The sequence below is a fragment of the Ciona robusta genome, chromosome 9, assembly GCF_009617815.1.
Source record: "Ciona robusta chromosome 9, ASM961781v2".
Lineage (NCBI taxonomy): Eukaryota > Metazoa > Chordata > Ascidiacea > Phlebobranchia > Cionidae > Ciona > Ciona robusta.
This window is the reverse complement of record NC_143243.1, coordinates 3,000,757-3,022,981: the sequence shown is the minus strand read 5'-3', so window position 1 is coordinate 3,022,981 and position 22,225 is coordinate 3,000,757. Positions and strand designations below refer to the sequence as shown.

Genomic DNA, 22,225 nt, shown 5'->3' with positions numbered 1-22,225 from the left:
TTTTTCTGGACGAATTACGGAAATACCCGTACGGGAATCTACCCCATAGAAATCAATGTGAATTTAGTTTTGCTTTTAGGTAGATTTAATTTTGAACCATAATTAATGCGCGTACGCTACAATACATGTAGCAGTCAGATAGTACAAAATTGCTTAATTTTCAGTGCAAAATGTTTAATTCCCGACGATCTGTTCTGAATTGTTTGAATGGCTGTGTGTCCTCAAGCCAGACTCTTGCATCTCAACTTGGTCTTGATATTTTAAAGAAAGGTGGAAATGCAGCTGATGCAGCAGTAACGGTTGCAGCTGCTTTAAATCTTATGGAACCTTATTCTACGGGTAATTATTTGGTATAATTGTACTGGTCCGATAAGAATCAACCTAAGTTACAAGTGATTGGTGCATATCAAGTTTGAAGACTGATACGCCCACCATCATACATTGGCAATGCTCGCCTACTTTTTATCCATATATGATTTTGCAACTTTTGTATGTGAAATACCACCAAACCTTCAAACCCAAAATCACATACCACACTTATACAACCAGCACATTTTATGAAAATAAAATCACCTCAAAAGTGCATAAACAAAACGAGTGTTACCCTCCGAATGGTTTCTTTTTCTCAAGATGGTAATTTATTTAAGCTGCTACTTACAGGTATTGGAGGTGACATGTTTTGTTTGTATTACGACAAATCAAAAAACAAAGTCTTTGGTTTGAATGGCAGTGGAAGAGCACCAGGAAAATTAACATTGGAATATCTCAACAAACTCAGATTTAATGAGGAAAATAAATTCGAATATCGGAGTCCATTGTCAATAACTGTACCTGGGGCATGTGCAGGGTATGAAACAGCAAATAGTGTTGTAATATATCCTATTAGTTATCTTATAAATAGGAACAACTGAACAGGCTATGTTCTAAAAATACTGATCCCAACATGAAGCACGATGCCAATGGCAATACTTAAACACTAAGGAATATACTTTTAACTTTATTTATAATAGTTAATAAAACACTACTAGTCAGAGTAATGATTATCGAATCATGTTCATTGCCTATTGTATTGAACATTTGTTTAATACCCATTAATCTTAACTTTTATACTTCAAACATCTAAAAGCGTTATTAAGGCTTAAGCATATGAAGGTATACCTATACAGTGTGGTAAAAGCCACCACCACATGTGTTACACTTAACTGATGTTGTAACAGTATATTATTCTATGGCTGAGGTCCAAAGGTAAAGCATGCCAATGGGACTTGGAATTTAGGCCATAGTTGGCTTGGCCCATTACCCCAATGTTAAAACTATGAATGTGCCCTACTGAATATACAACTGCCCTCATCTAACTGTCCAAACTTTTCAGTTTTGTGGATTGTATTGATAAGTTTGGAAGTGGGAAGCTTACATTGAAGGAAATACTGTCACCTGTTATTTCTATGGCAAGAACTGGCTTTCCAGTTTCTGGTCCGATCACTTCACATGGATGGAATATAAGCTCGGAAAAATTATTCGATCCAAAAAATGTTTTTGGGAAGGAATTGTTGGTTGAAAGTAAGTTTAAAATGTTAAAGACCATCACAGTTGTCAGCAGGCCTAACTCTAGCCCGGAGGTTATCATTTGAGGCTGGACGCTGCCACCATTGTGGCCGTATGTGTCCCTACCATCTTGGGCGTATGCAGAAAGTTTTACTGGCAATATAAAACTAATTACAACACAGTTACATACATATGTTGTGTAAGTTGGCAAAAGTGTATGAAATAGGACACATGTTTTATAACATTGCCCTGCCACGCAAAGATAAATAAGTCACATTCATTCATTCAAAAATTTTGGTGTTTGAGATAAGGATAAGTACATTCAGTGTTCTTGTTATTTAGATGCAGATGGTTCATTGCGCCCACCAGAAACTGGTGAAGTATTTAGAAACCCAGGCCTGGCTAATGTGTTTGAAAGTGTAGCAAACCATGGAAAAGATGGATTCTATAAAGGATGGGTGGCTGATGAAATTGTGGACGTGGTTCAAAATATGGGGGGAGTGTTGACTCATCAAGATTTAATAAATCACGAGTCAACAATTGTGGAGCCAATTTCAATTGATTATAAAGGTAGTAAACATAAATTTTATTTATCTCTTTGAAAAACAATAGCGAAGGTTATTTATTTAAAAAACGAAGAGAAGGAAACCAACAGCCAAACGAGAGTTGTTAAAACCTACCACAACTAACATACAGAATACAAAACACCAATGATACACTGAATGTTGTTGCCCCCAACACAAGGGTACATAAGTTATATTTACTAATTCAATACATAGGAACAGAGGTGTGATTTATTTTACATTTAACAAAATCTTGGGTGTTATTGTTTAGTTGTCAAATTAAAGAAAGCTGATTGATAAACATAGTGAATGCACCAGCAAGGTAAAAGGTGTTTTTCATTTAAAACTGGGCTGCCCGTTTTACAACTTGAGATGAAATGTCAGGCCATAAACAGTAAACACGTAACGTTATGCTTATACATGTGGATTACAGGAAAAATATTATATTTGATCTGTTTTTAGGCTTTCGATTGTGGGAGATACCTCCTAATGGACAAGGCATTGTTGCTTTAGAAGCGTTGAATATTTTAAAAAACTTTGACATTGGTGAAATGAAACATAATAGCACAGAGTATTTGCACTTGTTGGTTGAAGCTGTTAGGTAAGATGGGAAACCGTTAGACCTAAATGCCATATTGCATGTTCATTTTTTTTAAACAATTAACCTCCCTGTTTTTGAGAGAGTCGCAAGGCTACAGTTATATAGTGCTGTAAAAAAATTTTGTTTACCACCAAATGGAATGAGAAAACAGAATGAAAACGTGTTTTATCTTACCTTACCCTGCTATTGCGGTAATGTATATCAATACTTATTTAATCTTTCTATTGTTACAGGTTAAGTTTCGCGGATGCTTTGCAATATTGTGCAGATCCATCTTTTTCAGATCTACCATTTAAAAATATGTTGAATACTAAGTATGGAAAACTCCGAGCTAATTTAATTGACTTAAAAAAAGCGAATAAATCATGTTTACCAGGTAACTGAATTGTAATATTACAGAAATATGAATTCAAATCAAAGGTACAAGTTGTGTTATAAAAATTTTAGACACTGCTCCAAAAGTTAGCAGAAATAAAACAAAAAAAGACTAAATTGTTTAAAATTATCTATTACATAACATAGACTGGTATTAAGCAATTATTAAATGAACATGTTATATGTTTTAGGTGACATACGAAATTTTCAGAGTGATACAGTGTACTTCACCACAGCTGATAAAGATGGGAATGTTTGTTCTTTCATAAACAGCACCTACATGGGGTTTGGGTCTGGCATTGTACCCAGAGGTTGTGGGTTTACATTACAAAATCGGGGATTCAATTTTAGTTTGAAACCTGACCATGCAAATGTTGTTTCTCCTGGTAAACGTCCATACCACACTATTATCCCTGCAATGGTCACTGATGCCAAGACAGGGGAGTTGCTGGTGTCGTATGGAGTGATGGGAGGCTTCATGCAACCGCAAGGACATGTTCAGGTATTTTAAAATAATAAAAATTATGAAATTTCATTAGTCTGTTTAACCAATTTTGTTTTTACCATTTATATGCAGAACAAATGATGCTTATTTAGCCACAGCCTATACTGATCATATCACTGACACTAATTCTGGATAAGTTGTTCCATGTTACAAACACATATGGCGTGTTCATGTAGACTGATAGCACTTAATTATTCTCTCTTGTCGACGCAGTATCAGACATTATAACACAGATGTCTTATTTCATACAACCTTTACCCATCTGCTTATAAGCTACTACATATGTTACTTTGTGGGTGATTTTTATTTCTGTTGGACACATAATTTAAACAACCCATTAGTGACCAAAAGGGTAAGGCAATTTATGTTAAGTGCCTTGCCCAAATACACACCCAAAATGGTAGCGGGGAAAAGCTTTTAACCTGTAGCTTCTGGGTTAGAGGTTGCCAATCTAACCATAGAGCAACAGGTAATAATAATGGTAATTACTTTTATATGAACAGGTTTTACTAAACATGATTGAATTTGGAATGGACCCGCAACAAGCATTGGATGCACCTCGATTTTTGGTTGGTTCCGGACACACTGGTGCTGTTGGTTCTGTTAATCTTGAAAATGGTATTCAACCAGAAGTAATGAAGCAGTTGAAACATCTGGGGCATGATGTTAATGGCCCAGTTGAGGGGTTTGATCGAGCTATGTTTGGCAGAGGGCAAGTTATTGCTTGTAAGAATATATGGGATAAAACTAGGAAATCTAAAAATGAGGTTTATTGGGTTGGATCAGATCCAAGAGCTGATGGTGTTTCTGTTGGTTATTGAGAACACAATACGATTTTAATTTATTATTTTCACAAGCAAAAGAATTTGTAGATTTAATATATTTGCATCAATTTTTTGGTTTTATTATTTTGGGTGTTTTGACGTGTTATGATTCCCATCTTTTTGGTTTGGTATTTTAATATGCCTTTCTGATTGTGATCAAAGAGATATACCTAAAAGGGTATGATATGGCAGAAACTTTTTGGTGTGTTTATGTGCTACAGAATTAAATATGTGTTTATCACAAAACTGTTTCAGAATAACTTGCCATTTTTTTTAAATTAAAATTAAGATTTTGGTGCAAACAGATCAAACAAAAACACTTATTAGATATTGTCTTTAACCCATTTTGAATTGTGTGTAATTTATTTTACACACACACATCTGCATTGCAACTTGCATTCTGATCAAATATGCTTTGCACTGTCAATAGATTTTCTATGCAAATATTAAGTTTCTATAATTTTCTCATTAACTGTTGCAAAAGCTCTTCGCAAATAAATGCGGTTCCAATCAAACTGAGTTTATCAATCACCATGGCAAATACAAGCATTGACAATGAAAGAAAAAAAGTGTAACTTAAAAGAGAATCACAGTGTTAGTAAAATAACAGTCAATAACAATATTGAGTGGAAAATAAAGATTCAGAATATAAAACTCCAGCATTGTCTTAATGTAGTAACAATATAAAAACCCTGGGAACAGCATACACTACAGCAATGCTCAGCTTTTTATAGTTACTTATGGTTATATATAATTATCTTTATTTCTCGTTGTGTAATGTTCAATGAAATCTGCTATTGGTAATGGGCAGATTTAACCTATTTTTTTTCATTAACCTATATTTAATAAACCTCATAAACCTATAGTTAATAAACCATTTATTGTTAATGATCAAGTGTTGGAATTTTGTGGCCATTTTTTATCAGTTCATTTTTATACAAGTTCACCAAACGTTGTAGTTCATGGTTTTCTTTCAACAACAGTTTATTTTGTTGTTCAATGTCAACTATTGCCTCAGGAATACTTTCCAATTTTACAAGCAAGTCGCATGCAGATGGTCGTAGGCCATGGTCATGGCATAATATTGATTGTAACAAATCAACTGATGATGGCGTGTGCTTAACAAACTCTTCTGGTATTTCTTGTTTTCGAAGTTTCTGTATTGCTAACATTCTCTCATGAGCTGTTGTTACTGGACAGATCAGTTCATAAAATATAATTCCAACGCTGTAAATATCAGCCTTCTCATTGTAACTTTCCCCGTTTAGTTGTTCCGGTGAGGCATAGAGAGAAGTGCCAACACCAGAAGTGTGTTCATTTATTGAAAAGTCAAGTGGTGAATCTGAATCCACTAATGGTGTTAAAGGATCGGAGTTGTTTCGAGGCAGTGATGATCTGGCAAGTCCAAAGTCTCCAAGTTTAATTTGTGGCAGTTTTTCCTGTTCAACGATAAATACATTTTGAGGCTTGACATCTCTATGCAAGAGACCCTTACTGTGTATGTGTGACAATGCTGAAATGATTTGTTTCAAAATGAAGAATGAGGCAGGAACGTGGTTTGAATTAGTAACATGGCTGGTCAGGAGATCGTTTCGTGCAACTAACCATTTCTTTAAAGTTGTGCTACACAGTTGCATTTGAATGTAAATTACAACATTCATTGAGGGTTTGTAACAGGAAAGCATTTTTGGGTTGGATTTTGTTTTTTCAAGTATTGCTATATCTTGCATGCTGTTTACTGATAGAGAGCGTGCGTTAGATCGATCAAGGTTAAACGAGGATAAACGATCAGTGGAAACACCAGTTAAAATAAAACTTTGCACTCTACGTATTTTTGTTTTCATTACTCCTTCTGTAAAGATAACATGAGTGGGTTGGGCAGATGCTGTATCATCTTTCTTTTTCTCATTCGTCACAGAATCTTCTGTTGAAGAATTGCTAGAATTTTGCCAGAACTTTGAAAGTCCATCTTTCTCATTCACTGCGTCGTAATCACCCCAAGAACCAGGATCATTTGAACTGTGTGATTGTGATGGTGTTTTCAACCTAAAAGGGCTGCCAGGAACTCCCAAATGTGATCCGTTGCATTCGCTCATGCTATTCTGATCAAACTGTAGATTTAGTTTGTCATCTTCAACAGGTTGTTTTACTTTGTCCAAGGTGGAAAAAGCGCCAGTTGTAAATATGACTTTTTCGGAAATAGGTGTTATACTGTGTTCGATCCATGCACAGTGATAACCAATTATATTTTCATGTTGAAGTGATGCTAAAGATTGAACTTCTCTCAACATTTTGTTAGTTTCTGGCAAGCCGTCAGACGCAACGTTTTTACAAATTATTTTCTTTACAGCATATTCTTGCCCATCCATTTTGTTAAGAACCCGAAATACTTTTCCAAAAGCTCCTGCTCCAATCACTTCAATTTCTTCAAATTCTTCTTTATACCTTGATGCACCAAAATTGAAAACATCCTTTGGGTTAACTTTTTCTTTAGTAAACTCCATCAGTTGCCCCTCATTATTTACATGGTTAGACGAACCTTCAACTGAATACAAACAGTTTGCATGGAAGGACAACAAGGAAGATTGGATTAAATTATAGAATGATGTTTTGTATTCAACTCGTACTGAGGCATATTCATCCATATACGCCACTGGAGACATAACGTTAAGTTTTTCAAGTTTTTTACATAAAATGTCAAACAATTGCTTTGCCCTTTTTGGATCAGATTCATATAGATTGCATAAATGTTCAAGCAAAGATGCCAGTAGCACATCTTGCGGGAAGCCATGGTTGAAACCAAACTCTTTTCTTTGTACACAAACCTCTTTACGTCCAGATGTTGTCGAAATAGATGCATCGAATTCTGTTACTGGCTTTATAGCTGGGCGAGTAAACGAGAATTTCGTTCCACTTGCCATTTCAATTCTTTTAAGTTCTCCACAAAAACATATTTTTCAAAATTACATTACTATTGTTTTGCATAAAAACCTGCTGCACAAAACATTTCACTTATAAACTTTGTTCTACAGGGGTAACACTCCTATACAGCTGTAGTTCCCGTTCGTGTACATTATTGGGCACGTAGTGACCACATAGATCCTTTTTCGTCGAACAGTTGTTCTTGTTGTTGAACACGGTAGTGGTCATATAGATCCTTTTTCGTAGAACAGTTGTTCTTGGCTTTGTTGTTGTTGTTGTTGTTGCTGATAAGGCGATTTTTTTCCGCACTTATCCTAATTCTCAATTCTAGCTTTTTCTTTAATCTCTTGATTGAAATTAAATCGTAATATATATTTATAATTTTTAGACTAAATTTTCAGATTTAAAACCGCACAATTAGCGTGTGTGCACCGAAGCGTAGACGAGTGCATTTTTCTTATCGTTATCTTCGGTATAAACACCGCGTCTCTCGTTTCTTCGCTCTTTTAGTTTACCGCTCGCAATAAATCATTATGCAGCCGCCACAATATGAATAATATTAACTTCTAACATTACCTATAATACTACGTGATTACGGTTTATCCAAATTCACAAAACAAACGTCTTTAAGCGACGACAAGGTTAACTAGTGTAAGTTTACATGTCAACCCATGGTACAGGAGTTGTACAAAGCGTATTTACACATATTCTTTACCAAACTTTCAATCCTTATACGTCTTAAGTTTAATGAGTTATAATACACCAATTAAATTCATATATCTACTGCCCCACAGTCACCAATGGCGACTGAAACCGCTTTGTTGGTTACTTTTGATTTGTTTTTGATCGATCTCAGTCGACCATTGTAGTGATAGAGCTAATTAATACTATGCTAATTAGTTTATACCGTGCTCATGCATTAGATCTGTGTGATCTCTTGTTGTTGTTGAACACGTTAGTGGTCATATAGATCCTTTTTCGTCGAACAGTTGTTCTTGGCTTTGTTGTTGTTGTTGCTGATAGGGCGATTATTTTCCGCACTCATCCTAATTCTTAATTCTAGCATTTTTCTTTAATCTCTTGATTGAAATCAAATCGTAATATATATTTATAATTTTTATACTGAATTTTCAGATTTAAAACCGCACGATGAGCGATTAATTAACGATTACTTTCCTCATGCACTTTACATAGCGGAAACACTGTCTGGCAGTTTGGCGGGAAACGACGGCACGCGTGTTGTATCTACACAACGATTCACGACTGAATCAAACTATTAACATTTAAGTCGGGACGCATTAAATGCACTACTCTTATACCGTATTATCATTAATCGTAATTGAAACATTATTTTTAATTCAACATCACATGATTAATATTAACTTCTAACATTACCTAATTACTGCGTGATTACGGTTTGTCAAAATTCATAAAAACAAGCGTTTTTAAGCGACGGCAACGTTAACTAGTGTTAGTTTACAATAAACACATGGTACAGGAGTTGTTCAAAGCGTATTTACACATATTCTTTACCAATCACTCAATCCTCATACGTCATAAGTTTCATTAGTTATAATACATGTATAAATACATTCTGCCTACTGCTCCACAGTCACCAATGACGACTAGAACCCGTTTTGTTGGTTACTTCAGATTTGTTTTGATCGAGCCCAGTCGACAGTGTAGTAAAAGGATTAACTAATATAGCAGGGTGGGGGTAGATGGGACACCTTTTCATTTTGTTTTCTCTTTTCATTTGGTAGTAAACAAAGAACATTTAATGAATTATAAAACCGTATCTTCACGACTTCCATAGACCGTTGTTAATTGTTTAAAACACGATTAGGCTATTTGGATATTATGTGTTAAAGGTGTCCCATCTTCCCCGACTCTACTATCGTATGCTAATTAGTTTAAAACGTGTTCATTCATTAGATCTGTGATCTCTTGTTGTTGTTTTTTTCGTGACTTTTTTCCGCATTTATCTCAATTCCTAATTCTAGCATTTATTCTTTATTTTCTTGATTGAAATCAAATCGTAATATATATTTATATTTTTTGGACTAAATTTTCAGATTTAAAACCGCATGATTAGCGATTAATTAACGATTACTTTCCTCGTGTACTTTACATAGCGGAAACACTGTCTGGAACAAAAATTCTGTCAAAATGCTAACATCGGCCGTTTAGTTTCTACCGGCAATTGCCAAGAACAGTTTACATCGTAAATTCAAAGAATACTGTAGTTTTCTTTGGTGTGTGTATGTATGTATGTATGTATGTATGTATGTATGTATGTATGTATGTATGTATGTATGTATGTATGTATGTATGTATGTATGTATGTATGTATGTATGTATGTATGTATGTATGTATGTATGTATGTATGTATGTATGTATGTATGTATGTATGTATGTATGTATGTATGTATGTATGTATGTATGTATGTATGTATGTATGTATGTATGTATGTATGTATGTATGTATGTATGTATGTATGTATGTATGTATGTATGTATGTATGTATGTATGTATGTATGTATGTATGTATGTATGTATGTATGTATGTATGTATGTATGTATGTATGTATGTATGTATGTATGTATGTATGTATGTATGTATGTATGTATGTATGTATGTATGTATGTATGTATGTATGTATGTATGTATGTATGTATGTATGTATGTATGTATGTATGTATGTATGTATGTATGTATGTATGTATGTATGTATGTATGTATGTATGTATGTATGTATGTATGTATGTATGTATGTATGTATGTATGTATGTATGTATGTATGTATGTATGTATGTATGTATGTATGTATGTATGTATGTATGTATGTATGTATGTATGTATGTATGTATGTATGTATGTATGTATGTATGTATGTATGTATGTATGTATGTATGTATGTATGTATGTATGTATGTATGTATGTATGTATGTATGTATGTATGTATGTATGTATGTATGTATGTATGTATGTATGTATGTATGTATGTATGTATGTATGTATGTATGTATGTATGTATGTATGTATGTATGTATGTATGTATGTATGTATGTATGTATGTATGTATGTATGTATGTATGTATGTATGTATGTATGTATGTATGTATGTATGTATGTATGTATGTATGTATGTATGTATGTATGTATGTATGTATGTATGTATGTATGTATGTATGTATGTATGTATGTATGTATGTATGTATGTATGTATGTATGTATGTATGTATGTATGTATGTATGTATGTATGTATGTATGTATGTATGTATGTATGTATGTATGTATGTATGTATGTATGTATGTATGTATGTATGTATGTATGTATGTATGTATGTATGTATGTATGTATGTATGTATGTATGTATGTATGTATGTATGTATGTATGTATGTATGTATGTATGTATGTATGTATGTATGTATGTATGTATGTATGTATGTATGTATGTATGTATGTATGTATGTATGTATGTATGTATGTATGTATGTATGTATGTATGTATGTATGTATGTATGTATGTATGTATGTATGTATGTATGTATGTATGTATGTATGTATGTATGTATGTATGTATGTATGTATGTATGTATGTATGTATGTATGTATGTATGTATGTATGTATGTATGTATGTATGTATGTATGTATGTATGTATGTATGTATGTATGTATGTATGTATGTATGTATGTATGTATGTATGTATGTATGTATGTATGTATGTATGTATGTATGTATGTATGTATGTATGTATGTATGTATGTATGTATGTATGTATGTATGTATGTATGTATGTATGTATGTATGTATGTATGTATGTATGTATGTATGTATGTATGTATGTATGTATGTATGTATGTATGTATGTATGTATGTATGTATGTATGTATGTATGTATGTATGTATGTATGTATGTATGTATGTATGTATGTATGTATGTATGTATGTATGTATGTATGTATGTATGTATGTATGTATGTATGTATGTATGTATGTATGTATGTATGTATGTATGTATGTATGTATGTATGTATGTATGTATGTATGTATGTATGTATGTATGTATGTATGTATGTATGTATGTATGTATGTATGTATGTATGTATGTATGTATGTATGTATGTATGTATGTATGTATGTATGTATGTATGTATGTATGTATGTATGTATGTATGTATGTATGTATGTATGTATGTATGTATGTATGTATGTATGTATGTATGTATGTATGTATGTATGTATGTATGTATGTATGTATGTATGTATGTATGTATGTATGTATGTATGTATGTATGTATGTATGTATGTATGTATGTATGTATGTATGTATGTATGTATGTATGTATGTATGTATGTATGTATGTATGTATGTATGTATGTATGTATGTAACTTACTTTATCCTCGCGTAGCCGGAAAACGACAGTCGTTATAACACGGGTGTTAATACACCTCGTGCCAGCTTACGAGTTCGTGAAATGTGGTTGGCACTTACTATACTCAGCACTGTAGAGATGGAATATTTAACTGCGGATTATTCAATGGCCACTTTTGGTTGTGTTTATAACAGTAAGCATTAATTTCCTACGAAATCTTAAATAAAGCCAATTTAATAGAACGGTATGCCAATGTTTACATACCTTTCACTTGTAGCAGCACTAGCAGAGTAGCAGGCAACTGAAGTTTGTGGTTACCTACATTTGTTAATGCTGTTACTTAGGTTGTTAACGTAGTTTACGCGAAGACTGACATGCACCAAGTTTTACAGGTCACTACAAGTTTCAACCTCCTGTTAAGTGTCTAGCCTATAGAAACAATCAGGCCCAAACCATACTCTAATCACACTATTCAATGAAGTTTGTTTATGTTTCAAGCTGTGATCGTAAATGCATTTTAATTAGGTCACCCTAGATTTTGTTAAAATGTGAATCCCGATGCCAATCTTAAATCACCGTTTTGTTTTGTGCAATACTAAATTTGTTGGTTATTACTATTCAATAATGGGGTTGTACCTGTTAATTTATTCAATACATTGTTATCATACAATAACATGTTTTACTTTTTGTTATACACAAATGAGTTTCATAGTGAACTATTTAATGCAAATATTTTTTTACATCTGTGAGTTGAACTAGGTCAAACATAATGTCGCTTTGTGATATGCTAACTTTTATAAATGTGGACGAGCAACCCCCAATAGGTTTATTCGCACCATAACAGGAGTGGCGTCGATTTTATAAAAATGTAGGGGTTGAGACATTATAACATGTTATCTGAAAGTCGGTTATACATCCATAAAAAACACAAAACAAATGTATTCTATACAAAAGGGACCGGGCGTATATTTTTTAATTATACAAATACACTCCCGACTTAATTGAATTTAAAGTAATTAATTTGACTTAATCTATTTCGTGAGGTAACTGGAGAATCCAGATTTAGGTTACACCTACTGTTTATTCTTGCGACATCCCAATAAAAAAAATTTCCTACAGCCAATAGAATGTTACGTAAAAAGTAAATTAAGGTGAAGCTTGGACTAAAAAACTATCTTAAAGGTTTGAAAGTCTAAAACACATCGGTAATTTGTTTTCTGTTTTGAAAAAAGTTAAAATCAAGTGGTAGAAGCGTGAGATTTTAGTCATTTAATGAAGGTAATTAATATATTATTTCGCAAAAAAATGTATTAAAAGATTAATATAAGCTATTTTATATCTTCCCACAAAAGGAGAACGCAAACAAAACTTAACAAGTTCGTTTAAACCCAATGGGTTATTTTATATTTTTTCTAAAAATGTTTGACAGGGTAAATATAAGCCATTTTACGTTTGCAACAAAACATAAACAGTATGTTTAGCTATTTTACGCTTGCAACAAAACATAAACATTGAAAAGTCGTGGTGTTTGCTTGATTTTGGACTCAAAATAGCGGCATTAAGACCACTCGGTGTTTCTTTGACTGATATCATCTATCTTAATGTTTAAACTATACGTGCCCATCCATTAGATCTTTGCTCTCTTGTTGAGCATGTAAGTGGTCATATAGATCCTTTTTTGTCGAACAGTGGTTGAGCACGTAAGTAGACATATAGATCTCTTTTCGTCGAACAGTTGTTGAGTAGAGTCATAGAAACGCCTAACTAAGCACATACAATCGCCCAATTACTGAGTAATTAACGATTACCTTTCCATTTACTTTAAGACGCTAAATTGGAAATACCTTATACCTAACTGATTCCACTTGTAGCGATTGAGTGTGTTTCGAGCACGATATATATTATAGTTTTCCCAAATTAACTTAATGCATTAAGTTAATGCACTCTCAACACACTCAATGAAATATTTCTAATTAAGCATATTCTTAATTTAATAGCGAAAACTATGTGATTAATATGGTTTTTATATACAATCTGTTTATGAAGAATACGGGAGAAGCATGCGGATAAAAAGAGATTAAATTGGATCTTTAAATAGAGCTAGAACTTCTCCAAACTGGTCGTTAAAATCTAGTCCTTCATCAATCGTCACATCTTTCCAGTTATAATGCATAAACTCTTCCCTTGAAGCTACTTGCATTAAGCCATTTGCTTCCAGTCGTTTTAGTTCCTTATTTATGCAGTATTGATATTCGTTGCACTTGCTGTGCATACGAATGGTGAGAACGATATAACAACCAGGCTTTAAAACTCGCAATACCTCCTGTATCATAAATGCCGTTTAGTTTTTATACGTCTCCAACATTAAGAAAGAGAAATAAATAAATGGAAATTTTATGGTCCTAACGCCTGTATGGCACAATGAACGAATGTAACGTACTTTATCCTCGGGTGGCTGGAAAACGACAGTCGTTATAATACGGGTGTTATGTTTCAAACACCTTGTGCCATCATACGAGTTACCAAGTTACTTAGTGGGTGATTATTTTTTGGGGATATATTTTTTCTGTGATAGTTTGAACAACCTATGAGTGATCACTGGGTAAAAGCTATTGTGATTAAGTGTCTTTCCCAGTGACACATACACCTACAATGTTAGCAGCGAAGAGCCTTGAACCCATCACCTCTGGGTTCCAGGCAGGTGCGCTAACCAACTGTGCTACCTCGCCGCATGATTATAGTCACCTAAATGTGTTTTATTTACCTGTAAACAATCCGGTTGTATCATGTTGTTCCCAAACCCTCCAACAGAAATAATCAAGTCAAAAGTGTCATCAGGGTAGGGTAGGGGTTGGTTTGAAGTAAGAATGTGCTCGTTACAGTCGCTGTTAAATAGATTAGTCGGTAAGCGGCGTTAGCCAATACCTGACATTAAATACATGCGTAAGATGGAAGGTATATAGTACAATGGGGGAAGATGGGACTCCTATGCACATATTGTCAAATATTTTCAAAATCAAAATAGATGACGGATTTTGGTTAATACCACGAATTAGTACTATCACTCCTTCATTAATTGACAACAATTTAATAAAATATAGTAAAACACACGGGGAGTTATTTAGCGATACGCACAACAGGTGAAATTTTACAAATTCGAAAACACACAGGATAAGATGGGACAGTTTAAAATCATTGGTAATTTTGATTAATAAGTGTATTTATAAATGGGAATATACGTAAATAACACGAAATAATACTGTACGCTTTGAAAATTAAGTCTAAACATTCTTTTTCTTGCCCTACTGCTATAGTTCTTACATGTTACCAATACATTATATTATTGCATAACAATTGGTATTGTTTAACGACTATGGGTAATGTTCGAACATCAATGGATAAATATTGTATTCTACAAATGTATATGAACTTGTAATAACAGAAAATTGACTATAACTATTGATAAAGTTTTATTTTTGCTACAAACTGGGTATTACTACTTTGTTTTTGGCACAAGCCACTTCTCATAAATTATCACCAAGTGCAAATAACCAAATTTCGAATAGATTTTCAAAATATTATCTTTTTATTATATCAGTATCTTATAGTAATAACCCCTGATGTATAAATTACTAAATTGAAAGCAAATCTTTTAAAGTTTGGCAATGAAAACATACAAAACTACAGTGTGGGGGAAGATGGGACTCTAATTTGAAATATATTTACATTACCAGTATTCTGCAACTTGTAGTTAAATACACAAATTTTATCGAGTTAAAAACTTATCGAGTTAAACAGGCTGTGCTAGTTTTTTTGCCATGTAAACTTCATATATATAACTTTAAACCGACATTTTTTTGTTGTTTTTATCTTAAATTAAAGTCATATTGACCCCTGCCTATTTTCTCCATGCTTATATCTCAGTGTTTTTTTACAAAACTAAAACTAGTTTTATGAGACAAAATCAAACTGTACGAAATAGTCAAGGTTGTTTTTTGAAGCTATGAAACTAGTTTAATCGTTCGCACACGCAAACTAAAAAAATCATCGGCTTTACTACGATTTAGCGAGCATTAAAAAATGGCACCTTACTATTTCGCATTTTTTTTACCTTTTCAAAGTATACTGTTTTTATTTTACATATTTTTTTAATATTTAAAAACAGTAATCAGCTTTGACGGGCGTTTTATAAAGTCGTGATGTTACTGTCGAATAATTCTGTAACCTTTTTTTCCTGATTATCATGAAATGGGGGTCCGTAAAAAGAAAATCAAAAAACGGTCTTGTCTGAAAAAGTGTCCCATCTTCCCCCACCCTACTATACATTTATGAATCAGGCTTGTTCGACAATTGCTTGCTGGCTAATATATATAATAGGGTGGGGTAATATGAGACATGTATAGTTGCCCATTCTCCATTTTCAATGTAGAGACATTGCACGTAAACCAATTTTCGTTATTGCGTTCAAATCACAAAATTGGACAGAGAACCCTCAGCCAAACGCCCGTAAAGGTTTTTACCTGTAAATATTTTTTGCCATGGCCAACTGTAACATTTTCGCAGCGCCATCCAGCGCTGTAATTTCCCCTTGAAAGCCAAACTTACGCAGGGAAACACCCCCCAATCCTGTGCCTAAAATAACAAGCAAATTTGTGACAAAAACGCAAACACAATATCTCGCATTGTTATCGTATATTCGCCTATATACCTGATCCTAGGTCAAGTATGTTAAACACTTTCTTCTGCTTTTCGGTTAAAAGAGTTGCTGCTTTTCCCACTGCTGCATCAGGTGCGCGGTACGTCATCGCTGTCACGTCATCATCATATTTATTCGCCCATGAGTTGTAATATTTTCTGACCTCTGTCAATATTAAGAGTAAAAACGAATTTATTTTAACGACACGAAACAACGGCTTACCATTAGCACTCTCAATGGGGTAATTCGACATCGATCTTTCATAAGCCTCGTCTACTGTCGACATTGCCATAACACGGTTGTAATATACTTAATAGTTTACACGGTTGTAATATATATACTATACCTCCCTTCACTGTGAGTCAATATGAGACACTTATTTAGTAAAATGAGACGCCGCAAACTTAGTTAAAAAGCTACAACGGTGAAATTTCACTTTACAAAACGATTGAAATGTAAAATATATTAGACAACTGAAAGGCGTAAGTCTAACAGCGGCGTGTTTTCTAAGACATGTGCTACGTCTCGTTTTACTGAGACATTCTGTTTGGTAACGACGACAGGAAATGCTGAAACACCGGATGCGGCATCAAATCAATCTTATTTCCAAACCCACATAAACAGAACTGCTATGACAAAGCTATATAGTAGGATAGGACCCCTTTTAATTCTATTTCCCAACCCATTTGGTGGTAAACAAAGAACATTTAATGAGTTATAAAACTGTATCCTTACGACCCACGAATACCGTTGTTAATTGTTTAAAATACGATCATGATATTAAAGAAATAACATAGAAACTCAAGATAAAGAAAAACAAGTAACAACATATTGTAGGGTGAGGTAAGACGGAACTCGGGCAAAGATGAGACATTTATTTTGAAATCTTCTCGAACTGAGTACTGGTACCAATTTGATGATGGACAAAACAAATGTTGCGGCGCCGTGGCAAAGTGGTTACCGCGCCTGCCTGTAACCCAGAAGTAATGGTTTCAAGGCTCGACGCTGCTACGACAAATGCTCCAACCCAGTGGTCACTAATGGGTTGTCCAAATTATTAGCCATACTTGAAAAAAAATCACCCAGAAAGTAATATATACATAATAACTCGCAAGCTGGCACGAGGTGTATGAGTACTCGTGTTATATAAAGACTGTCGTTTTCCGGCCACGCGAGGATAAAGTAAGTTAAACTACACATTACATGTTACAGTAATATTTGACATTTTACCAACCCTTTGTTGGACTCGGCAGATACTGTACAGTAATATTGTTACATGTGTTTTGTCTATCATCAAAAAATGACCCATAAAAAGAGTTTTATAAAAAATGTCCAACTTACCTACCCTACAATAAAACACAAGAAAAAAATGCAGAAATCGAACATTCCAGCCTGGTCTTGTATTATCGCTTAAAATATAAGAAACAAACAAACAAATATGCAAGCCACACGTTGCCAGCATTAGAATTTGTGTATTTAAACGGATAAAATAGATTGGATCTATTAAGAATATTAGCAGTAGAATTAACACAGTACAATGCCTTTTATTCTACATTTCACTCGCACCAATACACTGTCAGTGCTTACATTGTACAGGGAAGGTTGATAAAAAGAAGGAAAAAATAAGGTAGAAGGAACTAACATGTTGAGTCACCTTTGACAAACTCAACAAAATCGTCAATTAGAACCGGCCCTGTAATAAAATAAACAAAGGTTGTTTTTTTCATTTTTTTCTTCTTTTTTAAATTTTTTTTGAGAACAGGCCTTGCAATAAAATAAGACGACAGCTGTTTTTTTTTAATAATCGGTTTTAAGGTTAAATTCTGCTGGTTTTCCATTTTTTATGTTACAAACACATTTAGGTTGCATATAATATTCTCCACAGCTGTTGAACATAGATCAGTTGTGTTTAAAACATAGATAGATACAGTAGGGTGGGGAAAGATGGAGCACTTTTTCATTCTGTTTTCTAGTCCCATATGGTAGTAAGCAAAGAAAGTTAAAAGAATTATAAATCCGTATCCTCACAACTACAGTAGACCGTTGTTAATTGTTTAAAACGCGATCAGGATGTTTGAATATTATGTGCAAAATGTGTCCCATTTTCCCCCACAGTACTGTATAACCAGTGTATCACAAAACAATAACATACAACACAACAACGGTAAAACTTACATGCTCCATCAAAATCATAATTTGAAAGATCGGGAAGAATAGATCGACTAAACTCAAGAACATTGTTCCATTGGTCTCGATTTAAAACTCGACAGGACTTGGTTTGCTGTGTGGTATAGTTAATTTAACAAACTACATATGCGTGCTGAAAGAAAGTTATCGATTTTTTCTGAACATAATGAATGAATGTAAGTTACTTTATCGTCATGCGGCTGGGAAATGACATTCTTTAAACACGAATGTTTTTGTTTCATACATCTTGCGCCAGAGTTATGTTACTTTGTGGGTGATTATTTTAACAAATATGCTTAGGAATAAGGAAAATATTTATTTATTTTGATGTACATAATTTCCATTCACTTACTTTTAGAAATTGTTGAAATTTTGAAAAAAGCGTCCACCTTTCACTTAAAAGTAATTCAAGCATAATGTTAGCAGTGTCAAGCTCCATGGTTCTTTGGCCAGGTTCCTACAAAAATCAAATTTGTATTAATTACTTTATAATACAACATCATAGTACAATAGTACACAGTAGGGTGGAGGAAGACAGGACACCTTTAGCACATATTATCCAAATATTCTAACCGTGTTTTAAACAATTAACAACGGTCTATGAAAGTCATTCTTTGAATGTTCTTTGTTTACTACCAAATGGGACGAGAAAATGGAATGAAAAGGTGTCCCATCTTCCGCCACCCTCCTATAGCGATTAGGTATTCACTTACTTTTGCAAAATCGAAAGCATATCTGAAAACAGATTTTAACTGAACTGGATCATTTAAACTTTCGCGCAAAACTTCCAATTTTCTTTCAAGTTTAGCACTGGAATCACACCTTAAAATAAACTTTGTTTAAATAAATATCATTTTATACTTCATCTTATTTTTGATTACAATAATAAAAATTGAAAAACATATTACATAAAGTAAAAAAAATATGTTAATTAACAGTAAAACAATACTCATTAAACCTGATATCAAAAAAATCTATGGAAAATGCAGAGCATTAGTTAAAAATAAAAAGGATGAGTTGTAAATATATATAAAAAAATATATAAAGCATACTAGTATTATTGTGTTTAAAGTAGAATGTGTTATTGTATGTTCCAACTGCAGAACAAACCATTATTAAATACAGCAAATTGGGTATAAAATAAATAGTAAAATTGATGGATCTTAACTGTATTTTCTGCATTCCCCTGCTCCATTCCTCAAGCGTGAAGAAACCCATTTTCTTTGCATTGAGTTGGTGCGCCAATACAAGCATAACAACATCCCCAGGCTCAACTTTTATTGATTTACAAAGTCTTTCCATTCCTTCTGGAAGAATTTGGTTATCTTCATCTGGAACAGAATTGGTAGAAAATAAAAACGTATAAAACAAGTAACAAATTATGTCATACAGAAAATATACACACCGGTAAAATAAAAGAAAAATCAAATTTCTTTTCATACTTTTATAAAGTTATTTTTATTTAAACAATATATCAGTGGCTCATCTGGTATAAAAACGTATAGTGTATTTCCAACGTTTCGTCTGCCATACGGCGAGACTTCATCAGGGAATGAAACGCAACAGTTACAACAAGCGAAAAGCAGGAAAGGGTGAGAAAAAGGCGATATTAACGTGATAAGGGCACTGTAAGGAAGAGACGGTGAGAGGGCAAAAATATCGCCTTTTTCTCACCCTTTCCTGCTTTTCGCTTGTTGTAACTGTTGCGTTTCATTCCCTGATGAAGTCTCGCCGTAAGGCAGACGAAACGTTGGAAATACACTATACGTTTTTTATACCAGATGAGCCACTGATATATTGTTTGTACTATGCCTGGTAGCAGAAGTAACAGAATGTTTAGTTTTATTTGTTTAATAATTGCTTTTATACTGATTAAAATTTTGTAGTGTTTTTTATTGATGAGACTCAATAAATAAAATATTAAAATTTACAACTACCTAAAAAAAGATAAGTATTTAAAACCAACTGTAACTCCTAAGTTAGCACAAGGTGTATGAAACAGAACATATGTCTATTTGTTATAACAATTGTGGTTTTCCAGTCACGCGAAAATAAAGCAAGTTACATTCAATTATTCATACATATAAATCACCTGCAAATTCTTTAAACCACTTTATACAAGTTTTCAGATTGAACGAAGCAATTTTTCCTTGAGTTTTTTGTCGAGATGTTGAAGAAAAGATGTCGCTGATGCTTTTCTGGGGCTTCGTTTGACTGCGGCTGAGCAAAAAACAATTAATTTTTTTGTAACTTACTTTATCCTCGTGCAGCTAGTAAACGACAGTTGTGGGTGTTTTGATTCATACATCTTGTGCCAGCCTAGGAGTTACCAACTTGCCAAGTATGTTACTTTGTGGGTGATTATTTTTTTGAGGCTTTTTAATTTTTTTGTATATGGCTGATAGTTTGGACAACTCATTAGGGACCACTGGGTTTGAAAAATTAAGTGTTTTACCCAAGAACACATACGCCCCACACAGCAAGCAGCGAAAGGCCTTAAACCCATTAGCTTTGGCTCTGGGTTAGAGGCAGACTCGCTAATCAACTGTGCTACGGGGCCAAACAAAATTAAAAATTACACAAAATATACGTTATTTACATTAAACAGAAAAGCTTTATTCTGCTTGGTATTTAAATATATATATATAGCATTAATTAAGAATTATTCAGAACATTACAGGTTAGGCTGGTTGAAAGCGTTAGAGGTTGGTAGTTAGCGGTTATTGAGGGTTAGTGGTTAGCAAATAACGTAGAAGAATTCTTCACAAACACCAAAAACACAGACTTGAATAAGGTGTTTCTTAATTCTTATAACAGCATAACAAATACCTTCGTTTAGTTTTTTTAGTGCAAGATTCATCTGTGTCTTGATATTTGCGTTTTTTTCCTTGGTGGGCTGGCATTTTCTTGAGTTCTGTACTGAGGCTCACTATTTTATTTACCTAAAAATTCACAAGAGGGACCAACAATTAGAGGTAGGTGTAAGAGGTTGGCAAAGTTCATTTTTCCACTTTTACACCACCGGTTAAATCTGGTTCATAGAAACATTATATACAAGCATGTTATATCTATGAAAAACTCATAAATAGGCAATTTTTTTTATATTATTAAAAATATGAGGGTTTGTGACTGTGTGTCGTTCAAACATTAATATTGTATTTGTGTTGTGCAAAAATTCACAATTTACTTGTGTAAAAGTGTATTTTGTGCATCGTGGCACAGTTGGTTAGCGCGCCTTCCTCTTACTCAGGTATTATGGGTGCAAGGGGGCCCAAAGAAAGACCACCCATGATCGCCCCCTGTACTCAGAGAACCCAAATTTACCGGCATTGGCATCCGCTCCGGCAATATAAATACGAGTCTTCTACACATAAAGTAGGCCAGTAAGTCGGAACCCATACTGGCCTACTTTATGCAACGTTGTAGTTCAACCGTAAAACAATCTTGTGCTAGAATGCCGTATGCTCGTATTTACAGAGTATAAACTGCTTCAACAACTGTTCTGTTTACTGCACCATGCTCACTTTATGGGTAATGTAAACAATTTAAGCATTTTAGCAAATTTTTCTAACGTTTTTACGCATAGTTCTGTATATATTACAAATGCAGAAATTTTTA

The 22,225-nt window shown here is 33.6% G+C and overlaps 4 protein-coding genes across 4 annotated transcripts; 1 reads left to right on the top strand and 3 right to left on the bottom strand.

Moving 5' to 3' along the window:
• The first annotated feature begins 67 nt into the window (after positions 1-67).
• On the top strand, positions 68-4,928 carry LOC149730867 (uncharacterized). Its single transcript, XM_089884153.1, has 8 exons — positions 68-339; positions 661-847; positions 1,373-1,560; positions 1,888-2,115; positions 2,571-2,709; positions 2,943-3,085; positions 3,276-3,586; positions 4,093-4,928. The coding sequence occupies exons 1-8, from the start codon at positions 171-173 to the stop codon at positions 4,408-4,410; spliced, it is 1,683 nt and encodes a 560-aa protein (XP_089740279.1). The 5' UTR covers positions 68-170; the 3' UTR covers positions 4,411-4,928.
• Positions 4,913-7,556, bottom strand: LOC149730866 (eukaryotic translation initiation factor 2-alpha kinase 1-like). The gene has a single exon (XM_089884152.1). It carries the CDS (start codon positions 7,332-7,334, stop codon positions 5,298-5,300), a length of 2,037 nt encoding a protein of 678 aa, XP_089740278.1. The 5' UTR covers positions 7,335-7,556; the 3' UTR covers positions 4,913-5,297.
• A 6,134-nt stretch (positions 7,557-13,690) lies between these two features.
• On the bottom strand, positions 13,691-17,628 carry LOC149730865 (methyltransferase-like protein 27). Its single transcript, XM_089884792.1, has 5 exons — positions 16,643-17,628; positions 16,433-16,585; positions 16,245-16,356; positions 14,489-14,609; positions 13,691-14,047 (listed from the first exon to the last, which is right to left on the bottom strand). The coding sequence occupies exons 1-5, from the start codon at positions 16,710-16,712 to the stop codon at positions 13,802-13,804; spliced, it is 702 nt and encodes a 233-aa protein (XP_089740918.1). The 5' UTR covers positions 16,713-17,628; the 3' UTR covers positions 13,691-13,801.
• Positions 17,629-17,805: 177 nt separating this feature from the next.
• On the bottom strand, positions 17,806-21,639 carry LOC149730864 (DCN1-like protein 5). The gene is made up of 7 exons (XM_089884791.1): positions 21,437-21,639; positions 20,700-20,827; positions 19,776-19,938; positions 19,321-19,429; positions 18,960-19,064; positions 18,596-18,701; positions 17,806-18,113 (listed from the first exon to the last, which is right to left on the bottom strand). Exons 1-7 carry the CDS (start codon positions 21,508-21,510, stop codon positions 18,058-18,060), a joined length of 741 nt encoding a protein of 246 aa, XP_089740917.1. The 5' UTR covers positions 21,511-21,639; the 3' UTR covers positions 17,806-18,057.
• Between the last annotated feature and the right edge of the window lie 586 nt (positions 21,640-22,225).

Bases quoted from the DNA above. Each gene is read 5' to 3' on its own strand.
- LOC149730867 (XM_089884153.1), top strand. From the start codon at position 171: ATGTTTAATTCCCGACGATCTGTTCTGAATTGTTTGAATGGCTGTGTG. The intron at 340-660 runs GTAATTATTTGG...TGCTACTTACAG, and splicing joins TATGGAACCTTATTCTACGG to GTATTGGAGGTGACATGTTT. The intron at 1,561-1,887 runs GTAAGTTTAAAA...CTTGTTATTTAG, and splicing joins GAAGGAATTGTTGGTTGAAA to ATGCAGATGGTTCATTGCGC.
- LOC149730866 (XM_089884152.1), bottom strand. From the start codon at position 7,334: ATGGCAAGTGGAACGAAATTCTCGTTTACTCGCCCAGCTATAAAGCCA.
- LOC149730865 (XM_089884792.1), bottom strand. From the start codon at position 16,712: ATGGCAATGTCGACAGTAGACGAGGCTTATGAAAGATCGATGTCGAAT. The intron at 16,586-16,642 runs GTAAGCCGTTGT...TAATATTGACAG, and splicing joins CCCCATTGAGAGTGCTAATG to AGGTCAGAAAATATTACAAC. The intron at 14,048-14,488 runs GTAAATAAAACA...TTTATGATACAG, and splicing joins TACAACCGGATTGTTTACAG to GAGGTATTGCGAGTTTTAAA.
- LOC149730864 (XM_089884791.1), bottom strand. From the start codon at position 21,510: ATGCCAGCCCACCAAGGAAAAAAACGCAAATATCAAGACACAGATGAA. The intron at 20,828-21,436 runs GTATTTGTTATG...TTTTTTGCTCAG, and splicing joins ACTAAAAAAACTAAACGAAG to CCGCAGTCAAACGAAGCCCC. The intron at 18,702-18,959 runs GTAAGTGAATGG...TATACCACACAG, and splicing joins AATTTCAACAATTTCTAAAA to CAAACCAAGTCCTGTCGAGT.